At 44.9% G+C, this 20,219-nt stretch overlaps 1 protein-coding gene across 1 annotated transcript; it reads right to left on the bottom strand.

Moving 5' to 3' along the window:
• Positions 1–775: 775 nt before the first annotated feature.
• LOC111982763 (serine/threonine-protein phosphatase 2A 65 kDa regulatory subunit A beta isoform-like) lies at positions 776–19,665 on the bottom strand. Its single transcript, XM_024014352.2, is given in 17 exon segments — positions 776–965; positions 1,233–1,324; positions 1,647–1,789; positions 2,860–3,014; positions 10,098–10,158; positions 10,530–10,601; positions 10,603–10,704; positions 13,309–13,427; positions 13,430–13,442; positions 15,708–15,778; positions 15,885–15,999; positions 16,977–17,132; positions 17,423–17,570; positions 17,850–18,082; positions 18,261–18,361; positions 18,610–18,700; positions 19,550–19,665. Coding segments are annotated over 17 exon segments (1,785 nt in total). The 5' UTR covers positions 19,646–19,665; the 3' UTR covers positions 776–948.
• Between the last annotated feature and the right edge of the window lie 554 nt (positions 19,666–20,219).

Below are 20,219 nucleotides of genomic sequence, written 5' to 3'. Positions count from 1 at the left end.
TGACTTGGGCAATGAGGTCCTTTATCTATTTCCCCAGTCATATGAACATGTGGATACCATATTTATGGCTCTGCATGCAGTTTGAAGGAAGTTACTAACTACTACAGGCGTAATCGCTAACTAGCGTTAGTTAACGAATGCTCACGAAACTACCTCTAACTTCCTTTATACTGGACACCGAGACATAAAAATGGTATCCAAGTTCATCTGACTCTGGGGAAGTAGATAAAGGGCAATTGCCAAAATCCCGAAGTATCCCTTCACATTTCGATAGAACACTGGGTGTGTATTACTCATTTCTCAGACAAATTCAACTGTAACTCATTGTACACACACAGAACACCTGCACAGGCCAGAAAGCGAGGATGGGGTTTTGCGCAAACAGATTTTACGAATACACGAGAAACATCCGAGAGGGGGGGGGGCAGCACACGTAAACAAAATCTGCGGGCGCCTTAGCCTTGCAGTTCTTCACGAGCAAATAAAACAGCCTTCTTCGCCATCTGCTGCAGCAATAGCATCTGTCTGGCACTTGGACATGCAACCAAGAGCTGGCTCGCGTGTTCTGGGTGTATCGTACAGGGAAATGTGGCAGCGAATGGGGCCGTGCTAATAGTAACGTTCGTCGGTGGCTATGCATGTAGGAGAGGAATGTGCGGGTCAAACCAGCAACGCTACTTATGCACAGCGGTCAGCATGCGATGCTTAAAATGCATGTTTCATCACACTCGGARAAGCAAAAGAGTTACAGCGAGGGGAATTTAGAAGCCTGTGCTTTTTCCCCCGGACATTTTTATTATCACTGAGAGTAAAGAAAAAAAAGACAAATAGGTGTTAATAGGCTCCGTTAATTCTCCATAGATCACCAGTTGCTCTTGAACATCAATAAATACATTGTGAGAAGTGTGTGGGCTGTTGTTTCCTCTGGATAGCCGAGCCTGGGTTGGTTTATGCCAAGGCCAGAACTAAGGGGAGAAATGAATCAGAAAGACAAGATGGATTAAAGTTCACATTGGGAAACGCATTCAAGCAGGGCACATTGTAGAACGCTCAGATACACATGATATAGGCTATTTCTAACAAACATGCGTCTTTGACGTAGCACAAGGACTACCAGCAGCTCTATTCATGGACATCTCTATTGGCAATGTTCCACAACATGTGCCTAACTGAACGTGGGCCTAGTGAGGTGACTTCATAAAGGAAGGAAATGGACAGAGTACTATACTTACCGCTTATAGCTTCCTGGGCAAAGTACTTAACATCCATATCTGTGTCTGTGTCTAGTTTCTCCAGGACTGGTTTCACCTCTGTCTGCAGAGCACTGAGAAAAATGAAACGTTTCACACATTTTCCACACACTCCCGTGCCATAATGGATTAGCTGACTGCAAGGAATTAAGGTTGGACACGGAGATCTGGGTCGTGTTCAGTAGACGCAAAACATACTGTCACAGAATAACTCAAATGAGCATCGTTACTGGACCAGTTCAAGCAAGAGCGTCATCGGTTTCATCATTTTTGCGCCCGTTTTGTGCCTACTGAACACAACCCTGATGTAGACTGTGGTCAAGTCATCGGAGATGGTTGTTCAGGTAGGCCTGAACGAGATGAACGAGGGCTTTGTGGTGGACGAGGAGGACGTACTTGCTGTCAAGGACGGGGCCGATCTTCTGGAGGGACTTGGCCACATTGAAGCGCACGTTGGCSACCTGGTCGTTGGACATCTTGAGGACCACAGGCAGCATCTGCTTAGTGGTGATGTCCTGGCCACAGACCTCAGACAGAGCCTGGGGTGGATGACATGAAAACCAACAATGCATAAACAAATGATCGTTAGTCACTTGTGTCTAAGTTACTCTGGATAAGAGCGTCTGATAAGTGGCTAAAATATCAGATGTAAAATAATGATAAATTACCAGAATAAATGACTGGGACAGAAAGGTACCTGCTAAAAAAGTATGATTGTTTTAGAAGTAAAATGTTGGCCAAAAATTACTTGGTTTAAATCCATCTGAGGTTTAAGGAGATCAGCCCTATACTACGAATCAGGTTAGAAGCGTAAGCGAGGTAACTTTGATCAATTCAGAGTTCAAATCGGGATAACTGGTCATACGAAAGTGGCTCACCTTTTAGCCAGGTACATTTCTATGGCAACGGATCCTTCAGAACTGACCTGCTCCAAGGCAGACCACTAACTCCACTTACCCTGAATGAAATGACTGAGCTGCGCGGTGAGGACCAATGAAATCAGATTCCCTCCATTTCGCAAAGATGGCGTCATCATTCACTTCATTTGTGGGAGACGAGTGATTACTAAATGTTTCGTGAGATGGGTTTTTTAATATGACTATAACACATTTCACTCAGAAAAAATGTAATGACAGCAAAAGCATAAGAAGGTTCACTCATAGTAAAGGTTTTATATGACATAATACCATTATTTTATAGATGGGGTGGGGGGGGCAAAGCAGCTGTTTCTGCATTGATAAGCACCCCAAAGTCTGCATTAACGATATGTAATAAAAATATGCACTTCTAATATCCTATTTTATACCATAGCCTGCGAAATTTGCACGAGCTTCTCTTTCATGTTGATTTCGGCAAAACTCGTCACTGACTCTCCTCTCCCATGGATTGATGGTTCAGCAGCAACTCAAATTGTTTGGCGTTCAACTAGCCATGTGCGACAGGCACRCAAAGTTACGAGCCTGCTTGAGATGGCGGCAGCTACATGATCAATATCCACCGTGGTAATATGACCAGCTTTATATAAAAACCTGAGTAGATCTAGCTTCCATCGTATTATACGCCTAGTGTCTGAGGGTTTGTGTGTGGTGTGAAGGTCAGGAGGACTCACGTTGATGCAGAAGAGCGTGGTCATCCTGTGCAGGTAGTTGGGGTCGTTGGCCATGCCCAGCACCTTGGGCACGATGGTGTTCTGGGCCCACTCGGCTCCAAACTTCTCCACCAGCTTCATAAGGTTACAGGTGGCTGCCTCGCGGATAGCGTAAACTGTCGAAAACACACACACACACACGCTTAGAGACATTGGCCTGTAGCACTAAATAAACTACTAGGCCTAACTCTATTTTTAGTAGTAGGTGTCAAAAAAATAAAAAAAATAAAAAAAAGTGGTCAGGATAAAGTCAGGGTTTTCCTTTACAAAACTAGAATATTAATAGAACTAAGTGGACCTATTGACTAGCGTTACTCTAATTAAATTGCGATCTAAAATGGTGTACAAAACTCAATGACACAGAGATAGACATATTCAAACTCTACACGCGAGTTGGAGGCCATGCACGCCTCCAACTCAATCATCAAGTTTGCGGACGACACTACAGTGGTAGGCTTGATTACCAACAACGACGAGACGGCCTACAGGGAGGAGGTGAGGGCCCTTGGAGTGTGGWGTCAGGAAAATAACCTCACACTCAACGTCAACAAAACAAAGGAGATGATTGTGGACTTCAGGAAACAGCAGAGGGAGCACCCCCCTATCCACATCGACGTGACAGCAGTGGAGAGGGTAGTAAGTTAAGTTCCTCGGCGTACACATCACGGACAAACGGAATTGGTCCACACACACAGACAGCGTGGTGAAGAAGGCGGAGCAGCGCCTCATCAACCTCAGGAGGCTGAAGAAATTCGGCTTGTCACCAAAAGCACTCACAAACTTCTACAGATGCACAATCGAGAGCATCCTGTCGGGCTGTATCACCGGCTGGTACGGCAACTGCTCCGCACACAACCGTAAGGCTCTCCAGACGGTAGTGAGTTCTGCACAACGCATCACCGGGGGCAAACTACCTGCCCTCCAGGACACCTACACCACCCGATGTCACAGGAAGGCCATAAAGATCATCAAGGACAACAACCACCCGGAACAGCTTCTATCTCAAGGCCATCAGACTGTTAAACAGCCATCACTAACATTGAGTGGCTGCTACCAACATACTGACTCAAYTCCAGCCACTTTAATAATGGGAATTGATGTAAATGTATGTAAAAATGTATCACTAGCCACTTTAAACAATGCCACTTAATATAATGTTTACATACCCTACATTACTCATCTCATATGTATATACTGTACTCTATACCATCTACTGCATCTTGCCTATGCCGTTCTGTACCATCACTCATTCATATATCTTTATGTACATATTCTTTATCCCTTTACACTTGTGTGTATAAGGTAGTAGTTGTGGAATTGTTAGGTTAGATTACTCGTTGGTTATTACTGCATTGTCGGAACTAGAAGCACAAGCATTTCGCTACACTCGCATTAACATCTGCTAACCATGTGTATGTGACAAATAAAATYTGATTTGATTTGGATTTGATTTGAGTACACTACTCAGGAAAAACCTGAGTACCCGGCGCTTGAAAACATTGCTAGGATTCTTGGTTCTTTTGAGCGCTTTTCTAGCCATTTGGCAGCCATCTTTGGACTATTGTCAGTTTGTTTGCCAAATAACAAATGAATAACATGGAAAATCTCCCATTTGCATGGAAAACATGTCCATCAGTAATCATGGCTAGAGAGGCTAGTGACTGCAGAACTGGTCTAAACACTCAATTGTGCCCAGAATACAGTGACATAACATCTGGGTACACAAAAGCCTGATTACCTGATATTCAATACTAGCTTATAAACAGAGCTAGGGAGACCAGTGGGCCTGGGTAAAACACATTTCTAACCCACTGACAAACCTGGCCCTTTGGCTCCTAATACAGCCATAAAGAGACTGCTAGAGAGCCTAGCTGGGGCTAGAAGAGCATTGCCATTGGCCTGTGGACCCAAGGCTTTGGCGCTACAATGAGATATTAAAACCTGTGCGTGACACTGGCCATGTCAGAAATCTGTCTGGGCAACTTCTTACTAAAACTACGTACGTGTACTAATCATGCAACTTTGAACGTACTGTTGAGTATAAAYGTATGCAGTAAGCCACAAACTAGGCACACCCATCCTGAGAATGTCATCCAATGCTTAATTGCGCCGTTTCCCACAACTCTTTCATTTTGGTACAGCCCATCCTCTTATCAGCTGTTGTCAAACAAGTGGGTTTGAAAAGACGCTTCTCTTCCTTAATGTGCAGCGAATTCTACTAGATGAAGCCAACATGAGGACATCCTGGCATTTAAAAGCAACATCTTTATTGTTGAGATGTCATATAAACTTCCTTCACTGAACAAAAATATAAAACGCAACACGTAAAGTGTTGGTCCCATGTTTCATGAGCTGAAATAGAGCCAACATTTTCCAAACACACACAAAGCTTATTCTTCAATTTTGCGCACAAATTTGTTTACATCCCAGTTAGTGAGCATTTCGCCATTGCCAAGATAATCCATCCACCTGGCAGGTGAAGCAATAATATCTGTAATATCTTATACTTCACGGAGTCGTGGCTGAACGACRACATTATCAACATACAGCTGRCTGGTTATACGCTGTATCAGCAGGATAGAACAGCATCGTCTCGTAAGACAGGGCGGTGGACTATGCATATTTGTAAACAGCTGGTGCATGATGTCTAAGGAAGTTCAGGTTATGCTCACCTGAGGTAGAGCATCGCTTAATAAGCTGCAGACCACACAATCTACCTACARAGTTTTCATCTGGATTTTTCGTAGGAGTCTACATACCGCCACAGTCCTATGCTGGCACTAAGACCGCACTCAATGAGCTGTATTCCGYCWTAAGCAAACAGGAAATACTCATCCAGAGGCGGCGCTCCCAGTGGCTGGGGACTTTAATGCAGGGAAACTTAAAGGCGTTTTACCAAATTTCTAACAGCATGTTAAATGTGCAACCAGAGGGGGGGACTTATTTATTTTTTAATTAAAAAACAAACTCTAGACCACCTTTACAGACGCGTGTAAAGCGATCCCTCGCCCTCCATTTGGCAAATGTGACAATTCTACCCTCCTGATTCCTGCTTACAAGCAAAAATGAAAGCAGGAAGCACCAGTGACTCGATTAATAAAAAAGGGGTCAGATGAAGCAGATGCTAAACTACAGGACTGCTTTGCTAGCACAGACTTGAATATGTTCCGGGATTCTTCCGATGGCATTGAGGAGTACGCCACATCAATAAGTGCGTYGATGACGTYGTCCGCACAGGGACTGTACGTACATACCCCAACCAGAAGGGATGGATTACAGGCAACATCCGCACTGAACTAAAGGCCAGAGCTGCCGCTTTCAAGGAGCGGGACTCTAACCTGGAAGCTTATAAGAAATCCCRCTATGCCCTCCGACAAACCATCAACCAAGGAAAACCATCAATACAGAACTAAGACCGAATCGTACTACCCCGGCTCCGACGCTCGTCGGATGTGGCAGGGCTTGCAAACTATTACAGACTACAAAGGGAAGCACAGCCGAGAGCTGCCCAGTGACACGAGCATACCAGACGAGCTAAACTACTTCTATGCTCGCTTTGAGGCAAATAACACTGAAACATGCATGAGAGCACCAACTGTTCATGATGATTGATCACGCTCTCCGCAGCCGATGTGAGTAAGACCTTTATACAGTTCAACATTTACAAGGTCGCAGGGCCAGACAGATTACCAGGACGTGTACTGCGAGCATGTGCTGACCAACTGGCAACTGTCTTCACTGACATTTTCAACCTCTCCCCGTCTGAGTCTAATACCAACATGTTTAAAGCAGACCACCATATTCCCTGTGCCCAAGAACACTAAGGCAACCTGCCTAAATGACTACCGACCCGTAGCACTCACACCTGTAACCATGAAGTGCTTAAAAGGCTGGTCATGGCTCACATCAACACCATTATCCCAGAAACCCTAGACCCACTCCAATTTGCATACCACCCTAACCGATCCACAGACGATGCAATCTCTATTACACCCCACACTGCCTTCTCTCACCTGGACAAAAAGRAACACCTATGTGAGAATGCTATTCATTGACAACAGCTCAGCGTTCCACACCATAGTGCCCTCAAAGCTCATCAATAAGCTAAGGACCCTGGGACTAAACACCTCCCTCTGCAACTGGATCCTGCACTTCCTGACAGGCCGCCCCAGGTGGTAAAGGTAGGTGACAACACATCTGCCACGCTGATCCTCAACACGGAGGCCCCTCAGGGGTGCGTGCTCAGTCCCCTCCTGGACTCCCTGTTCACTCATGACTGCCTGGCCTGGCACGACTCCAACGCCATCATTAAGTTCGCCAATGACAACAGTGGTAGGCCTGATCACCGACAACGAAAAGACAGCCTATAGGGAGGGGGTCAGAGACCTGGCCRTGTGGTGCCAGGACAACAACCTCTCCCTCAACGTGATCAAGACGAAGGAGATGATTGTGGACTACATGAAAAGGAGGACAGAGTACGCCCCATTCTCATTGACGGGGCTGTAGTGGAGCAGATTGAGAGTGTCAAGTTCCTTGGCGTCCACATCACCAACAAACTAGATTGGTCCAAACACACCAAAACATTTGTGAGGGCAAGACAAAACCTATTCCCCCTCAGGAGACTGAAAAGATTTGGCATGGGTYCTCAGATCCTCAAAAGGTTCTACAGCTGCACCATCGAGAGCATCCTGACCGGTTGTATCACCGCCTGGTATGGCAACTGCTCGGCCTCTGACTGCAAGGCACTACAGATGGCAGTGCGTACATCCCAGTACATCACTGGGGCAAAGCTTCCTGCCATCCAGGACCTCCATACCAGGCGGTGTCAGAGGAAGGCCCTAAAAACGGTCAAAGATTCCAGCCACCCTAGTCATAGACTGTTCTCTCTGCTACTGCACGGAAAGCGGTACCGGAGCCCCAAGTCTAGGTCCAAGAGGATTCTAAACAGCTTCCACCCCCAAGCCATAAGACTCCTGAACATCTAATCAAATAGCTACACAGACTATTTGATGCTACTCTCTTATCTATGCATAGTCAGTCTAAAAACTCTACCTGCATTGACTCTGTCCGGTACCCCCTGTATATAGTCTCGCTATTGTTATTTTACTGCTGCTCTTTAACTACTTGTCACTTTTATTTCTTATTCTTATGTTTTAAACTGCATTGTTGGTTAGGGGCTTGTAAGTAASCATTTCACTAAGGTGTAGCTACACCTGTTGTATTCAGCAYATGTGACTAATACAATTTSATTAAACAGCATGATCATTACACAGGTGCAGCTTGTGCTGGGGACAATAAAAGGCCACTAAAACATGCAGTTGTCTCACAATGCCACAGATGTCTCAAGTTGAGGGAAGTTGTGCGATTGGCATGCTAACTGCAGGGATGTCCACCAGAGCTGTTGCCAGATAATTAATTTCTCTACCATAAGCCGCCTCCAGCGTCATTTTAGAGAATTTGGCAGTACGCCCACCTGGCCTCACAAACGCTGACCACGCAAGCACRGGACCTCCACCTAATAAGGCCCTTTTGAGGGCCTTATTCTGATTGGCTGGGCCTGGCTCCCAAGTGAGTTGGCCTATGCTCTCCCAGGACCMCATGGCTGCGTCCCTGCCCAGTCATGTGAAATCCATAGATTGGGGCCTAATTAATTTTTCTATTGACTGATTTCCTTATATGAACTGTAACTCCGTAAAATTGTTGAAATTGGTGCACTTATATTTTTGTTCRGTATATTTAGCCTACTATTTAAAATGCAAGTACAGGTATTTGGACTGTGTCTGACAAATGTATAGGGAATGTTCAACTATTGACCCGTCTGCATCCTGTTTCTTCTATTCTACAGCCATGATGGTTGTCCGTAAAGCCAGAAGGGAAATGGGGGATGTGGTGATGTAAGGTAGATTGCGTTATGCATAGCGGAGAAAATGCCTCTTGACACTGACCATGGGTCAGTTTTGCATTTAGGATGTTAGGATTGGGGAAGGGAATCCTGATCCTAGATCTGTAGCTTGGGAAAACTGTTGACCAGAGCTAAAGTCTTCCATGCGAGAAAATAAAGCAGGTTTTCTGAGGACAAACAGAACCTAGTCTAAACACTGAGGACAGCTCTCAGAAGACATTTATTTCTAAACAGGATTACTAAAGATGCACTCGAGCGATAGGCCAAAAACAGATTCAATCTTGCTGTTCAAGGCTTTATAGACTGGTTGGCTGACAATGTCACGAATATGATGAGCGCATCGATTTGGCCGGAAGGTGTGAGTTATGATTGAATGGTCAGATAGTTTGTAACAATAACAAGAAGCTGCCAAGTGGAGAATCACAGGTGGCTCGTTGATAGCGTGTGTTGTTTTGACTGATGTTTTTCAGTGCATCCCCTATAATCAAATTGGCACTCATTTCAAGCAGCCCCCATGGTTTAACACCCCCCGCCCCCTCCATATTTGCCAGTTACTCACAGATAAAGTGCAYTCGGGAAAGTATTCAGACCCCCCAAATAATTAAAGGGCAGCAGTAAAATAACAATAGCGAGGCTATATACAGGAGGTACCGGTACAGAGTCAATGTCTTGAAACGGGTTAGGGAACGGTTAGTCGAGGTAATTGGGTAAAAATGCACAATGTAGTAGAGTTATTAAAGTGATTATGCATAGATAATAACAGAGTAGCATCAGCGTAGAGGGGGGGGGGGCACTGCAAATAGTCTGGGTAGCCATTTGATTAGATGTTTCAGGAGTCTTATGCTTGGGGGTAGAATGTTTTAGAATCCTCTTGGACATAGACTTGGCGCTCCGGTACCGCTTGCCGTGCGGTAGCACAACATTGAATTGAACTTGCTCAGCTAGAGAGGAGAGGGCAGGAGAGAAATGAAGGAGAGCGCATTTCCTGGCCTCTCCCAGTCCAAGTCACTGGGTTCTTATCAGACCTTTGTCATTGGCACAGCCATGAGGCTGAGAGCTGCAGCCTGACACGTCTCCTCCTCCCCCCAAACCACAGAGGATGCGGGGGAGGAGGGAAGCTGGAGAAGAACTGCTAGCTTAGACAGCAGCATAGGACATGATCCGTCTGGGACGTGACCCACCTCTGTCCAATGTTGGTGTCCTCTACTCCACTGACTTATCTCAGGGTGTGGACACCGAAGTCAAATGCAATTGAACAGAGAGTGGTGTGTTATTAGGGGGAGGGGGGGGTTCTTACCGTGGTCAATGAGCCATGCCATGCAGAGGGTGTTCAGCTTCTCGTCGAAGAACTCCACTCCCTGGGGTAGAGAGATTAGAAGAGAGAATATATTTCCAAACAAATTCTAAAAAATCCAACAAAATAACATCAAACAAAATTACAGTGGAAGCCACACTATTACTGAATAGTAATTGAGGGTATGCCACTTTCTACATAGAAATCACTAATAAAGCTAGCTGAATGACTACACATTGCATAGCCATTTTTTTAATATTTTTTTTAACAAATGATATTGGTGACCAGCACTTGCCCACCATGACTACAGAACACACTCATGGCAAATTTGATCAAAAGTAGTGCACTATGTAGGGAGTAGGGTGCAGGGCTCTGGTCACAGCAGAGCACTATGTAGGGAATAGGGTGCCGTTTGGGACGCAGGCGAGGACTCACCAGCTGTCCGGCCAACAGGGGCATGTACTCGATGATGGCCAGGCGGACCCTCCACTTGGCGTCCTCGGCCAGTCTCCACGATAGCAGGCAGCAGCGACTGGGAGAGCTGGCGGATGCCGATCACCTCGTTGACACAGTCCAGGTTGGAGATGATGTTGAGGCGCACCTCGGGGCACTGCAGGGAGAAAGAGGGGGATGGAGGAAAAAGAGCAAAAAGAGAGGGAGAGAGCAGTGAGAGGGATCTCTTGTATAAGTCGCTGGGGATAATTACATTAGGGAACATGACATATGTCCTTCCAAGAATGAAAGCCATTTTATTTCAAGTGTCTTAAGTGGCAAAAATCTTTGCGACAGAAAATCTGAGCTATTGCTTATGCTTCCCCGTCTGCTTGTAATGACGCCTTTCTTGGCTCCAATCGCAACATGACATTAGCAACAACGGCTAAAAGAATTGCCAAAGACATTCCGCTCGTTCCCAACTCATGCTGCCAGTCCCAGGCCTTGATTCTTAGCGTCCGAACGTGCAGACAAATTTCACATCAAGCTTTTTGTGAACCAAATAGGATACGACAGAGTTGGCAGCCAGCTGAGGGACAGTACAAAATCCAATAACTAAATATTTGGAGTAGAAATATTGACGAAAACAGATTATTTTTATATCCGTGAGTCATTCGGGCTGTTTGCACCTCAGTTGTCCGTTTTGACTGTAATCCTTATGACACAAACCCTGTCAACTCAGCGTTGGCTGCAAGGCAAACTAGAACATCTTTTAATAGTAAGGCTGCCTAAGATGACAGCCAATCGTGTCTGTGTATTTGTGCACCTTTATTTTTTTGCAGGGCAGTTTGCGTCATCTGCCCAAACCTTTCCACTCCAGTATCAATAAGCCACCAGAAACACAGTGCCTTACATATATACCCTTGACTTTTTCCACAGTTACATTACAGCCGTATTCTAAAATGGATTAAATTCATAAAAATCCTCAATCTACACACAATACCCCATAACGACAAAACGAAAACAGGCTAGAAATCTTTAAAAATGTCAAAAGAAAAAACAGAAATACCTATTTACATAAGCATTCAGACCCTTTGCTATGAGACTTGAAATTGTGCTCAGATGCATCCAGTTTCCATTGATCATCCTTGATTGGAGTCCACCTGTGCAAATTCAATTAATTGAACATGATTTGGAAAGGCACACACGTGTCTATATAAAAGGTTCCAGAGTTGACAGTGCATGTCAGAGCAAAAACCAAGCCATGAGGTTGAAACTGCCTCCCCCCATAGAGCTCCAATATATTTAGAAAAAAATATCTGCAGCATTGAAGGTCCCAAAGAACACAGTGGCCTCCACCATTCTTAAACGGAAGTTTGGAACCACCAAGACTCTTTCTAGAGCTGGCCACCTGGGCAAATTGAGCAATCGGGGGAGAAGGTTCTTGGTCAGGGAGGTGACCAAGAATCCGATTGTCACTGACAGAGCTTACTCTGTGGAGAAGGGACAACCTTCCAGAAGGACAACCATCTCTGCAACACTCCACCAAATCAGACCTTGATGGTAGTGGCCAGACGGAAGCCACTCTTCAGTAAAAGGCTCGTGACAGCCCACTTGGAGTTTGCCAAAAGGCACCTAAAGACTCAGACCATGAAAACAAGATTCTATGGTTTGATGAAACCAAGAATAAACTCTTTGGCTTGAATGCCAAGCGTCACGCCTGGAAGAAACCTGGCACCATGTCTACGGTGAAGCATGTGTGTGGCAGCATCATGCTGTGGGGATGTTTTTCAGCAGCAGGGACTGGGAGAATAGTCAGGATCGAGGCAAAGATGAACGGAGCAAAGTACAGAGATCCTTGACGAAAACCTGCACCAGAGCACTCAAGACCTCCAAATTGGAAGGTTCACCTTCCAAGAGGACAATGACCCTAAGCACACAGCCAAGACAAGGCAGGAGTGACTTTGGGACAAGTCTCTGATTGTTCTTGAATGGCCCAGCCAGAGCCCAGACTTGAACCTGATCTAACATCTCTGAAGAGACCTGAAAATAGCTGTGCAGCGACGCTCCCCATCCAACCTGACAGAGCTTAAGGGGATCTGCAGAGAAGAATGGGAGAAACTCCCTAAATACAGGTGTGTCAAGCTAGTAGCATCATACCCAAGAAGACTTGAGACTGTAATCGCTGCCAAAGGTGCTTCAAACTAGTGAATTAAGGGTCTGAATACTTACGTAAATGTGAACAGTGTTTAATTTGAATATATTTGGAAACATTACTAAAAAACTTTTTGCTTTGTCATTATGGGTATTGTGTGTAGATTGATGAGAAAACAAACAACTTAATCAATTTTAGAAAAGGCTGCAACGTAACAAGCTGCGGAAAAGGCCAAGGGGTCTGAATACTTTCCAAAGGAACTGTATGTAAATGTAGTCGGCTAGCGCCCTAGTCTTACGCCATCTGGATTTTGGCTGCGATACAGGCCACAGTTAGGAAGGATATGTCAGAATGAAACCACACAGAATGAAAACCTCAAACAGCCTACCACCACTACAACAACTGTCACCAGGAAAAAGATTCAAACCCTATCATCCCTTGGTTTATACTCCGGTATGGAGCCAGCCAGGTACATCTGATCCTGAACAAGGCCAATAGCATTAGGGATATTAAGGGGTGATCAGATCAGACTCCAAGTCCAACCAGTCCCTACCAGTTCCAGCCTATTTTCTGCCATTTGGTGCCTAATGAATAGAACGAATAGGAGAAGTAGTGACTGGTGTTTACCTCGTCCTTGAGCTGGGCCAGGAACAGAGGCAGCAGGTGCTCCACTGTGTTGTCTTTGCCCAGGATGGTGGACAGGCCCATGATGACAGAGGCCAGGGCAGACTTCACATGCTGGTTGTGTCAGACACCAGTTCCTGTCAGGAGAGAAAGAGTCAGACATTTCAGTGGACAGGGACAGCAAATCAAGTATTTTCAAATAGGGCAATATGTGACAATATTACTGCTACCTTGATATTTCCCTCAGGAGAAAAGTGGCACCGGGAAAAAAGTTAGAAAAGCACTATGACAATGTTCCTCAAGAGGCGTATAAAGTCAACATCCTGCCCATAGAATAACGGTGCCGTTGTGGACCAGGTAAGTGCAAACTAGCCTCTGTGTTGAAATGAATCATCTGTTTACGCAAGCTGACCCAGCGCTGTGAAGCGTACTGTGCTCTACAGACCAGGCATTTAACACTATATACACACACAAAACTGCTGTGTGTGGACACCCCTTCAAAATTAGTGGATTTGGCCATTTCAGCCACACCCGTTGCTGACAGGTGTATAAAATAAACCACACAGCCATGCAATCTCCATAGACAAACACTGACAGTAGAATGGCCCGTACCGAAGATCTCAGTGACTTTCAACGTGGCACCGTCACAGGATTCCACCTTTCCAGCCAGTCTATTCGTCAAATGTCTGCCCTACTTGAGCTGCCCGGTCAACCGTAAGTGCTGTTATTGTGAAGTGGAAATGTCTAGGAACAACAGCTCAGCCAAAGTGGTAGGCCACACAAGGCTCACAGAATGGGACTGCAGAGTGCTGAAGCTCATAAAAATGGTCTGTCCTCGGTTGCAACACTCACTACAGAGTTGCAAACTGCCTCTGTTCGTCGGAGCTTCATGAAATGGGTTTCCATGGCCGAGCAGCCACACACAAGCCTAAGCCCACCATACGCAATGCCAAGCATCGGCGTGGAGTGGTGTAAAGCTCACCGCTATTGGACTCTGGAGCAGTGGAAACTCGTTCTCTGGAGTGATGAATTAAGCTCACCATCTGGCAGTCCGAATCTGGTTTTGGAGGATGCCAGAGAAACGCTACCTGCCCAAATGCACAGTGCCAACTGTAAAGTTTGGGTGAGGAGGAACAATGGTTTAGGGCTGTTTCATGGTTCGGGCTAGGCACATTAGTTCTAGTGAAGGGAAAGCTTAACGCTACAGCATTCTGTGCCTCCAACTTTGTGGCAACAGTTTGGGGAAGGCCCTTGCCTGTTTCAGCATGACAATGCCCCTGTGTACAAGGCGAGGCCCATACAGAAATGGTTTGTCTAGATCAGTGTGGAAGAACTTGACTAGCCTGCACAGAGCACAGAGCCCTGACCTCAACCCCATCAAACACCTTTGGGATTAATTGTAACACCGACCGCGAGCCAGGCATAATCACACAATATCAGTGCCCAACCTCACTAATGCGCGTGTGGCTGAATAAAAGCAAGTCCCCACAGCAGGTGTTCCAACACCTAGTGGAAAGCCTTCCCAGAAGAGTGGAGGCGGTTATAGCAGCAAAGGGGAAAGGGCAACTCATATTAATGCCCATGATTTTAGAATGAGATATTTGACGAGCAGTGTCCATATACTTTTGTCATTTAGTGTTTTTCCGCAGGTTCTTATTTTCTCAATTCGGTTAATGAAAACAGTTTATCATTTATCCGACATGGTTAATAGCTGCACCTAGCTCATATACTGTATTTCAGTCATATTTGGACCAGCTTTAATTAACATAGATAATAAGGACTTGGGATTTGACTAAAGGATGGTATAGGCTAAAATTGTACTTTTGTATTTTATGCTGGAGTTGTTCCTAGAAGAGCTGTTATTTCCCAAAAAATATATATTTCCTAAACAAAACGATGTCATTTAAACTCAGGAACCAACCAGTGCGTTCCAACACAGAGCAGTGAATAGGAATTTTGTGGTGATTTGGTAGACATTTGAAATACAACATTGCCCCCTGCTGTCCAAAGGCTATACTGAGCTCAAGTCCTCATCTCTTCACAATCCCTCAACATACAACGCATAATATCCTCCCAGTTCACATATAGAAAGTACGGTCAAAAACAGGTTAATCAGTTTAACACAGAAATTGATTCGTGGGTGTCTAAAAATATCCACTGCCTGCGCATTTGCACTTCTGAACAAGATAAATTTGCTTAACTCCGTGTTATTGTCGAGACTTCAGAACACATGTTCGCCTATTTTTTAAAATATAAATTCTTTTTTAATTGCCCCTTCGTAAGTCATGGGTGCTAGGAGTTACTTCCATCAAGTGAGAAATTGACAGGTCAAAGAAACCAGGACAAGCTAGCAGAATAAAAGAGGGATAAAAAGTGAACCGTGGCTGTTTTTTTTTATATACCTTGACACAGGGCAGAATGTGAGTCATGATAATGGTCTCTCTGCTGTCTTCTGGAAGGTTCTCGCAGAACTCTGAGGAAAGAAATGGGGTTTATAAATACTGTGGTCTATTAGACGTTAAAAGCTTCTCATTCAAACAGTTATTTCTTTGACTGGCGGATATAGTCCATACACTCACCCTTGACCTTGTTGGCAGCGGCGGCTCGGACCTCAGCCTCGCAGTCCTTCAGCAGATTCTGGAAGGCTGGGACCAGGTCGTTCTTGGTGATCTCTGGGCCCACCGCTTTCTGGAGCTGTGAAATCAGTGACATGGCAATTAACATCCACCACTAAACCTTTGTGTGAGACTCCATGACCAACACACTCAACTGATGGGATTCGGGTTGGGAACACATAGGCTACAAAGTCCATGGTGGCAAGGGGGAAAGTGCACAAAACTATTTGCCATTGCCAGCCCTAAATCTGTGTGGAAGTATCCTGCAAACTGTTAAATTGGATGAGGGAACTTCTACTCCTACCACAGACTATAGACATAGCTATTAACATCCAGCAGACATCTCCATCTACAGCTCTGACATGATCCCACCTTCAAACCTTGCTCTGAGATTTGCTGATCAACACACTAAACTAATGGGATTTCAGGTCGGGAACACAGGCTACCAAAGACCATGGTGGTGAGGGGGAAAGTGGTAGAAAACCTTTCAGTAAGTGTGGTGCACAAAAAATGTGTGAGAGGTATCCTGAAAGCTTTTACATTGACTGAACTTCTACAACATATTATTGAACAGTGGCAATATGTCCCATTTTATACTAAATGACAACAGAAGGTCATATGGGTTAGCAATCAATGTGTTAGTGTAATGAAGTTAAGCGGCAATGAGGACATTAAGAATGTTCTACACTGGGGGGGACTAAGAACATTACAGGCCCCCATAACTGTCCTGCTATCCATGTCCACACTACTTTCCACTTGCAGCATTGTATTACTTAAGTTCAATACAGTAAAGCAACGGAAAATATAAACGCCTAGACTAAAATGACAGCAAAAATAATGCAAATACTTCTGACAAATTAGACAATTCTCTCAAAACGCACCTTTTCTTTCTACAAATGGGCATACTAAAAACTACTAAAATAACAATTTCAAAGTGAACACTTGTGAAGCATTGAATGTCGTCCCCCATTGCTTCCGTTCCAGGTTGGGTAAAGCAGCAAATATTTTCGAGGCATTATGGCTACATGGCGCATATCAATGTTTCCACATGCTYACCTCAGAAAACTTGTCAGCCACCATGTAGCGGACCCTCCAGGACTTGTCCTCAGCGGCCTGGCGCAGGGTGGGCATCACCAGCGTCTCCAGGTCCTCCTGGGGCAGCAGCGTGGCGATGCTCACACAGGCTTCCACAGCCAGCAGGCGCACTGAGTCCTACAGACAGGGGGACAATGGGATTATTTCTCATTCTGTGCCAATTTAATAAAATGGTGTAACTGCTGAGGCGTTGGGGTTAACAATAGCTAGACTCAGTTGAGTCCCAGGTGGGGCTACCTACTGAATTCTCTGAAATATTCATCCATCCCCATTCAAAAACAGCTAATATGTATGGCCACGTTATTTCTACTGGCCAGTCGATTTAGGAATTGTGTGGTAGAACTCCAGGCACTTCCCACCGCAATGACACAGAACGTCCCGTGCGCTTGTAGAGTACATGTATGTACCTGCTCATCAGAGGCCAGTGCGGTGAAGAGGGAGATGATGTCACTCTTGACATAGTCCAGCTCCAGAACCTTGGCAAATTCCCCAAGCTTGGAKGCTGCGGCACGGCGCACCATGGGAGTGTCATCTGAGCACAGAGTGCGGAAATGCCTGTGGAGAGAACATGCCACCCACCATCAGACCATAACTCCATTGTATCTCCTCTACAGAAAAAGAGTAGCTAAACATCCCGATCTGATTGACTTGGGACTGGAAGGCTAGTATGTGTGACTACAGGAGATGGGGGCATGGGGACTCCTGATATGAGACAAAGTAATGTCCACAATTCTAATATTATGCTCCTAGTGATTATTGGGGGACACACATAACAGACCATATTTCAATCGCTAATCAGGTCTAAGCTTTAGCTCTCCTGATATAGCTACTCACTGGCGAATTTCAGCCTTGACGGTGCTGGACACGCGGGGGTAGCAGACGCTGAACAGGCCACAGGCAGAGGTGCGGGAGGTGAACCAGTCACCACTGGCCAGCCTCTTCACCAGGGGCTCAAAGTGCACCTCCAGGTCCACAGGAGAGTGCTCCTGGGAGATCTTACGCAGAGACTCCACCGCCTTGTCTCGCACCACCGTTTCCTCCACGGTAGCCAGGCTCTCCAGCGGCGGCTGCGGAGAAAGACACAGGGACATAAGAATGTGTATGTAGCGTAGCTGACTGGATGTGTTGAGATAGGTGTATATGCATGGGTTAACTCTGTAAAATTGTGTTGTAAGGTCTATATGTTGAATATCTGTATGCATCTTATATGCTCAATGACAAATTTTGTTATTAACAGATACGTACCAGCAGACAGTGAACATATTCAGGGCCTCCCACCAGCATGGTGAAGTTGCCCAGCTGCTCAGCCAAGGCAAGAAGCACCTCATCCTCATCATAGATGGTGTCTACAAGAGGTCAGGTGTTAAACAAAATTGAAAGAGTGGGGGCACGGGGGATTGGCATGACAACACAATTAGATAGATGAATTCTACATCCTATCTCAGAACAATTTCCAGCAAAGTGCCAATGTTAATGCTGGTTGTGCAATGTCCCTGTGAATCTCTTTAAAGAGTGTTGACTCAGAATTATTGACCTTTCACATGTCTTGACTCATGATGATGGCTGTAACTGGGGACTTAAGGTGAGGACATACCTGTGAGGAAGGGGAGGAGTTCAGTGCGGGTCCTCTCCACTCCAAGGGCCAATGCGATGGTAGACAGCTTTTTGATACTGTTCAGTCGCAGCTTGGAAAGTAAACAATGCCAGATGATGTTATTACATGAAACTTACAAGAGATGCCACCATTAGCCATAAAAAGATTATTCGCATTTTAGTGAGGCCAACTATGAAGACTATTTCAGATATGAGCATTTCAGAGAAGATAAATGTATTCCCTTTTAGGTGCCTTCCTACAAACATMACTTTTTTCTAGAGTATAGATAATGTGTGTGTTTTGTAATGCTTTCAGACACCAAAGCAAGATGCAGATATATTACATAACCAAACATGTCAGTAGTTGACTGTTGGGTACATGAAGGAAGGAAGCTATGTAGTTAGCAGCTATATACATATATGAGCTTGCTAATCGGCATACAGTAACGTTGTGTGCATTTTAATACTTCAATAACAAACAAGTAGCTAGGTTAATTTACAAGTTAACATGCGAATTGGAGCTAGATAGCTAACATTAATTAGTTCGTTAGCTGCTAACTAACGTTAACTTACGTACAATAGATAGCCCGGCACACTAGCTAGCTAAACAAGTGACCCAGTAGTAACTAGCTAACGTTAGCTAGCACCAGTTACCTTTACACACACCGCAAATAACTAGTTAGTTAGCTAGCTATACATTTTTGACAGTAACTAAATACGACATAAAGCTATTCCGTTTGATATTTATCACACCATGTAACACGCTTATAACCAGCTAACGTTAGCCAGACTGGGTGCGCCGGGCTGAGATTTCATGAACAGGCCAAGAGGCCTAACGTTAGCTAACGATCCTTTTTGAAATCAGACATGTTGAAGTAAAATAAATACCACCAATATAATATCCCAAACAAACGTCTTGTGATCAGAGCATCGGTGATTACCTGCACATCCTCATTACGAAGCTCGTCAATGAGCACCGCGATGGGGTAGAGAGAATCGTCTCCATCAGCTCCTGCCATTTTGGATTTATGTTGCATTAAGCGAAAAGCGATTCACTACGGGGTTTCTTATAAACAACCACCACCAGGGGCCTCCTTTCTCCACGGACTTGTATCGTCGTCACAAGTTACCACAGTTACAAATTCATAAACCCCGCCTATTTCTTTTTTATTTTACTAGACAAGTTTCTACCATTCCTCTTCTTAAAATTTTAAACCTAACCACACTGCTAACCTTATGGCTGACCCTAAATTTAAATTAAGCACAAAAAACACTTTATTTTCATGAATTTTTATGATATAGACAATTTTGACTGTGGCTTGGAATGCGCGAGAGTATATCGATAGTTGATGTTCTCGCTGGATTTGCAAGTTCACCACAAAGGCCCCAGAACCTATGTATAGATCTGAGAAGTMATTTGAATAAGACTGGGTATTTTGTTGAGTTTCTTAGTTTACGTATTATGAGCATATTCAGATAGCAAGAGGCGAGGCAATAAGGATGATAGTGCCCGAAATCTATATTCTCCAGCAGGTGGCGTTTTTTCCGCATACCTAGCCAGGAGTTTTTGTTTGTAGGTCAATGAGCGAGCGTTTAATGACACTCCCTGCG

The sequence above is a fragment of the Salvelinus sp. IW2-2015 genome, linkage group LG22 (assembly GCF_002910315.2).
Source record: "Salvelinus sp. IW2-2015 linkage group LG22, ASM291031v2, whole genome shotgun sequence".
In the NCBI taxonomy this organism is placed as follows: domain Eukaryota; kingdom Metazoa; phylum Chordata; class Actinopteri; order Salmoniformes; family Salmonidae; genus Salvelinus; species Salvelinus sp. IW2-2015.
The sequence above is the reverse complement of the archived record's forward strand: the minus strand, read 5'-3'. Positions and strand labels throughout refer to the sequence as shown.